At 39.9% G+C, this 6,745-nt stretch overlaps 2 protein-coding genes across 2 annotated transcripts in view; one reads left to right on the plus strand and one right to left on the minus strand.

Moving 5' to 3' along the window:
- The first annotated feature begins 1,038 nt into the window (after positions 1–1,038).
- Positions 1,039–3,473, plus strand: LOC146468378 (uncharacterized). The gene is given in 2 exon segments (XM_085124655.1): positions 1,039–2,342; positions 2,345–3,473. Coding segments are annotated over 2 exon segments (1,242 nt in total). The 5' UTR covers positions 1,039–1,214; the 3' UTR covers positions 2,459–3,473.
- Positions 3,474–3,597: 124 nt separating this feature from the next.
- The window catches only part of LOC146468379 (collagen alpha-5(VI) chain-like), a 14,582-nt gene continuing 11,434 nt past the window's right edge, over positions 3,598–6,745 (minus strand). Inside the window, exons 9-12 of the mRNA XM_085124637.1 lie at positions 6,231–6,594; positions 5,253–5,662; positions 4,274–4,493; positions 3,598–3,717 (exon numbers count right to left, since the gene is read on the minus strand). Coding sequence (XP_084980763.1) covers positions 4,281–4,493; positions 5,253–5,662; positions 6,231–6,594 — 987 coding nt within the window. The 3' untranslated portion in view covers positions 3,598–3,717; positions 4,274–4,280. The remainder of the gene's footprint in view (positions 3,718–4,273; positions 4,494–5,252; positions 5,663–6,230; positions 6,595–6,745) is intronic.

The raw sequence follows: 6,745 nt of genomic DNA on the forward strand, positions 1-6,745 counted from the left end.
TTTAGCTGCCGTGGATTAATAACTCTTTTATGAGATACATGTTTTAGCAGCAGCACATACTCTGCTGGTACACAGAAATGGAAACAAATGGCAAATTAAAAAAAAAATTGGTCAACTTTATTTTATTAAATTTTATTTCACAGTCATGAAATTAATCGTTCTCAGAGCAGCCACGATAAAAAGAAAAGATGAAGTAGGGTAGGCCAGAGTAGCCTTTTTTATATAATATCTCGCCTAGTAGATCACTTTTAAATTTAAATTTTTTTGTTGGATTTGAAGAAGGCTAATGAACGGATTTTACCCCTAGAATGCAGCAATTGATAAACAAGTAATTTTTGTCATGTTTTTGTCTTGCTTAAACCCTCAACTGGGTGGCTTGTTGGAAGAATTGAGGCTTTTCCAATTGCATCGTCATCGACTGCAAACGATGAAACTGAGCCAATATTTGCAGTTCTCAGGTGTTCTGACAAAAAGGAGGATGAAACAGGAAAATAGGAAAGCAAGTGCTGAAGATAACGAGCTTTTTTTAAGTTCACAAAGTCATTGTGCTGCTAGATAGTGTTTTGGAGTGATGTGGGGTTGGGTTAGCGCATAAGAAGACGACTTGAGGTAGGTCTAGGGCTAGAGGCAAGATTTAACTTGTTTATCACTACATATATACCTCTTACTAACCTTGTTTTCTCGGTCCGTAATGTAAGTTACTGATCCATTGGGAAAAAACGAGGATGCATAACTTACAGTACGGCCCGAGAAAAACGAGGTTAGTAAGATATTTGTTATATCTTTGAGATTAATCGGGCCCGCGGGAAAGGAAAATTTCAAATTTGGCGGGCCATACAGTGAACTACAGCCCGCAAAATTGACCAATTAAACCGTGCGTACCAACTGAGAGATATAATAAACTGAATTACTGTAACTAGTACTTAATTTTGATCCCCAATCATCGAGTCTCCAATCTTTCTTTTGCACGAAACCGAATTTTCAATCCAGGCCGAACTTCCTCCCGGGGTGAAACTTGCTTTGTTCTGTCTCGTCAGAGACAACTATCAGAATCGGCCAAGGATAACATCAGAAGTAGAATTGCTTCTACTATACAATCATCCTCCCTAACTGACAGTAACTTGACTAAAGACGAACGACAAGCACTGAAACGACTGAAAACTGACGAAAACATCGTCATACTCCCCGCTGACAAAGGACAAGTGACTGTTGTTATGGACAAGACAGACTACTACGACAAAATGGACACTCTAGTTAACGACAAACAGACATACGAAGAACTGAAACGAGACCCGACGCCATCACTTCAACGTAAACTCAACAGTAAACTACTTGACCTTAAGAAAACTGACGTTATTGACATACAACGTTACAACAGACTGAGGTGCCGCGTACCGCAACCACCTAAACTCTACGGACTACCAAAACTACACAAACCTAACATACCCATGCGACCCATAGTCTCGTTCTGTGGGTCCCCGACTTACGAACTATCCAAATACTTGACTACTATACTGAAACCGTTGACAAACGAATCCCGACACAAACTGCAGTCTACCGAGACCTTTATTGACGCCATCAAGACGGTACAAATACCTGACGACCACAAACTTGTGTCGTTTGATGTGAAATCACTGTTCACCAGTATTCCACTTCAACTGGCTCTAGACTGTACTGCTACCGCCATCGAGAACTCCACGACAAAACTGCCACTGCCTACAGATGACTTAATGGACTTACTGAACCTCTGCTTAACGTCCACGTACTTCCAGTACAACGGAAAGCACTACAAACAGTTACACGGAACAGCTATGGGCTCACCAGTTTCTGTTGTTGTAGCAGAAATTGTCATGCAGAACATCGAGGAACAAGCCCTAGCAACCTACAAACGGACACTACCGCTCTGGTTACGATACGTAGACGACACCTTTACAGCAGTACACAAAGACGAAATCGAACACCTTAACAGACAGAACGCTGACATACAATTTACTAAGGAGATCGAAGAAAATGGTAAAATACCTTTTCTAGACTGCTTAGTTACCCGTAACAACAACGACAACAAACTAAGTACTACGGGTTACAGGAAACCAACACATACTGACAGACTACTGGACCAGTCATCCTACAACCCTACTTCTCACAAAACAACGACTATACAGACCTTAACAAGGCGAGCACAACTAGTTTGTGACTCACCTGACAGACTCGCAGACGAAAACAACTACTTAGACAACGTTTTCAACAAGAACAACTACAACAAGGACTTTGTTAGACGTAACACTTACAAGAACACTGAACCTAACGTCACAAACAACGACGCGACTCCCGTAACTACTGTCACTATACCTTACGTAAGGGGCACTTCTGAGACTATCGCACGGATTCTACAACCCTACAATATCCGTGTAGCTCACAAACCTATAACCACTTTACGACAACTACTGACGAAAGTTAAGGACAAAGACGAACCTAACCGCAGACAGGGAGCAGTTTACAAGATCAAATGCTGCGACTGCCAGGCCACTTATATTGGTGAGACCGGCAGAAATTTAAACGTACGACTGACTGAACACAAACGAGCAACTAGAAATGGTGATATCAACAATCACATTGCTGAGCACCATTTACAAACGAACCACAGAATCGACTGGGACTCTGCCAAGTGCATTACCTACTGTACAAATTACTATCAACGACTCACTCTGGAAAGCTGGTTTACTAACTTAGAACAAACGCCACTCAACCGCTGCCTACGACTACCTGCACCATACAAACGACTTATTGACAACAACAACGAAACAAACAAACAATAGACATTTTACTAACAATAGACCCACGGACTTTTTGACTAGCAAAAGACGGATCGAAACGCACCAATCACTTTTTACAGTCTTCACAGCCAATAACATCACGGCTTACTGACAAACGACCAATAACATCTGGACTTCGTTGACCAATCAGGTTAACAACCAGAGACGTATATACCACCTACTGACGTTCCACAATTCACTTGACTCTGAAGATGACTTCCGCTCAGGTTGTCGAAACGTCAGTCAAAGTCACCACAAACAGTCCTTCTCAGGACTACACTCACCCGGATGATCATAATTTACGTACTTATGACATGACTCCTGGGTTCAAACTATTTACAATTTTGCTTTATTTAATTACAAACTTTTCTTTAAGATAATTTATTAATGAAGCCCGGCTGTAATGTCAGACTCCCTAATCGGGCTGAAATTTCAGCTGAATTTCGCCAGGTAATCGGGTTCTAAGCCAAGCAAAAATTAACCCAGAAAAGGTTACTTTATAACTCAGCATGCACTGGGAAATGAAACTGTCAGGGACTTGCCGTTTTCATTTAATGATTGATTGATTGATTGATTGATTGATTGATTGATTGATTGATTGATTGATTGATTGATTGATTGATTGAGTGAGTGAGTGAGTGAGTGAGTGAGTGAGTGAGTGAGTGAGTGAGTGGCTAGTTGATTGATTGAATGATTAATTTATTTGCCAATTTGTTATTTCCGTTGGAAGGGAGAGGCGGGGGTGGGGAGGGGGGGGGGGGGGGGGAAACAATCCAAAGATGTTTTGTGTTTCGCTGCAACTGTTACAGGACTTTATTGTTCTTTGACGACTGTGTCTAGATTGACATGTATCTAAAATCTAGTTGTTTTTAAATCTTTGGTTTTCTCTCTCTCGTATTGCTACCTGTAACACAAAAAAAGAAAAAGAAAAAAACATGTATTCTTCATTACAGATAATGCTAAAAAGGTATTTACAGTCTGTAAACTGTCGTCACTATAAAGGGAAGAGTAAAGTCTCACATGATTCAAAACAGCTACAGGTATGAAGTAACTAAGTGCACTGATTGGTACTCTCCATCTTAAATGATATGGAATATCATTACAGGCTGACCCCCGCAATGCGTCGCTGGTTACCCACTTATACAGTGACCATTCGCACTAAATTTAGAAGACCTTTAGAACTCTTAATTTTGGTTCGAAATAGTGTTATTAAAAAACACAGCAAAATTCACGGTAATACAATAGAATTATAAAGGCAACAACAAACGATATAGAAAGAATTTTTGCAATGCCGATGCGGTCGTGTGTAGAGTGAAACTAAATGGACGTATTAGATTAAAACAGCTCTTTCTTAAAGAATCAAAATGTGATAAACAATGCGTTCGTAGCGAAATGGATAGAAGCTATGTTTATGCATGTGTCTTTCTTAAAATGCATTCATATTTGAAAAAGTTACTTACCTCACTATCAATAATGAGTGAACAGATCGTCCACGTCCACCTGCGGTGGCGGTTTTCTTTGCTGGCAAAATTTTACTAGAATGTTGTGAATCATGGCAAGAAGCTGATCAAAGTTGTCCACATGGACTACATTTTCTTGCTTTCCAATGGCGATTTGTGTCAACTCGTTGTTGTCCACCGAGGAACCAACACCAACTGCAACAATCACTACCCGCTTTTCCTGTTAACAATAGAATATATAAACAAACGAGTAACTGAAAAAAAAAGTATATAAATAAATAAATATATATAAAAGCAGCCACTGTTTCCTAGTGAAACCGAGCATTTAAACTCTTCAAAAAAATATGTCAAATTAAAAATTGAAATCAAGTTCTAGTGTGGACAAGAAGAATGGAAATCCTCCAATCAACGAAACCAAAGCGAGGATAGAAATGCACCAATCACTAACAACCACGGTGCTAGTTAGCCTAGCTATCAGAGGGAAACAAATTCTCTGCGCTTCGTAAGTAAGAGATCGTGTGCTCCAATTGGCTAGGATAGAAATGAAAATGGCCGTACTTGAAAATGTTATTTAGTAAGTTAAAATTACATTAAATGGCGCGCAAACAGTTCTCGGTCCACTTTCAGTTCCTTCAGGAGTAAAGTCAGATATTCAGTTTATAGCGTTACAGCTCTCTAAAACAGCCTATCCGGTGATCTTAAACAGACTGAATCACTTAATCAATTTAAGCAATTACGTAATCTCCATTTTGGGTAAGCCTGAGACACGGCGTTTATGGAAAACAGGTCAAGTTTTCTTGAGGTTTTAGTATTACTGTTTAGGATTAGGATTTTTTATATATATCTATACATTTCCATATTGATAATTTACCTTGTATTTTATATATTTTATTGATCTGATGAATTGTTTAACCGTGTGTAAACGAAGATTGAAATTGAAACGGCCTTTTTTCCCGAAGGAGCTTGAATTTTTCGTTACCTTGAAAGGCCTTACAACGTCCTTGTACGGCTTCGACCCGGGACTAGTCTTTCCATCCGTAATAACCAACAGTATATCAGGGACGTTTAGTCTTTCACCGTGCGCGACATTGAATAATGCCTTTTCCGCGAAATCCATCGCTTTGTCAGTTCTAGTTCCTCCTGGCTGGTATTTGAGGGCCAGAAGGGCGGCCTTGAGCAAGTGCAGATTCTGTGCGACGTCTGCCTTGAAGTCCCAGTCCAGGAAGGGCCTATGATTGTAGTGAATGACACCAACGTGTGTGTTGTTGTGAGAAACATGCATCTTGCCAACGAGATCGACAAGGAACTGTTTTACTTTCTCAAAGTTAACGCGCCGAACGCTGCTTGAAGAGTCAACAACAATGCCCACATCCAATACTTTGTCGCAATCTGAAAAGAAAAATCTCTGTCGATTCATGAAATACCCGGGTGTCAGTGGTTAATTTTTTTCGTACGCGTGAGAGGGGACTGCTGTTATTTGTTGATTAGCTTTTTTAGACAACGTGCCTCTGGAGCCAGGGTTATCACGAAACAATGGTTGAAATAAACGCGATCACACTTAAGTATAAGTGAGCAGCAGTGGTGCCTGCATTATGCTGTAGAAGGTGGTTCTACCTTTTGAGTCTGTTGGTGATCGCAAAGTGTGGCCATTCAAATGAAAACTACTGAGCAATACTTTCCTGTGGTGCTGTTTATTATGTTGTACTAGGTCTTTCTAAGTTTTGAGTCTGTGCTGCGACCAGTCAAATGAAAGCTACTAGGCTACCCCCCTTGTGTTTGTCTTCATTTTCACGCACAATCTGAAATGTTGAGCACAAAGTTAACACTCGGCACTATTTGGGGTTAAACCAAATCTTTTGAAGTACATTTGTTGGATGTATGTCAAATTCAATCGAGAAGTTTTTGAAAATGTGTCAAAACAACAACAACAACAACAGCAACAAAAATTAAACCTAACAGTCGCATTTTTTATCGTTGCACTTTTCATTCTCTTCTGCTTCACCCAGGCTTGGATAGCATGGCTGTCCATTTCCATGTGGCTTAGGATTGGTACAGGTTCTCTTGCGTGACTTGCTCCCGCCACCGCATGTCTTACTGCAAACCGTCCAATTGGACCACTGCGTGTAACCTCCATCAACGTCCACCTGAGGGGGCGGTCTTTGCTGGCAAAATTTTACCAGAATGTTGTGAATCATGGCAAGAAGCTGATCAAAGTTGTCCACATGGACTACATTTTCTTGCTTTCCAATGGCGATCTGTGTCAACTCGTTGTTGTCCACCGAGGAACCAACACCAACTGCAACAATCACTACCCGCTTTTCCTGTTAACAATAGAATATATAAACAAACGAGTAAGTGAACAAATAAGTATATAAATAAATGAATAAATAAATAAATAAATAAACAAACAAATAAATAAATAAAAAAAAAAATAAATAAATAAACAAATATATATATATATATACTGAATAC

The sequence above is a fragment of the Pavona decussata genome, unplaced genomic scaffold, assembly GCF_977016875.1.
Source record: "Pavona decussata unplaced genomic scaffold, jaPavDecu1.1 SCAFFOLD_131, whole genome shotgun sequence".
Lineage (NCBI taxonomy): Eukaryota > Metazoa > Cnidaria > Anthozoa > Scleractinia > Agariciidae > Pavona > Pavona decussata.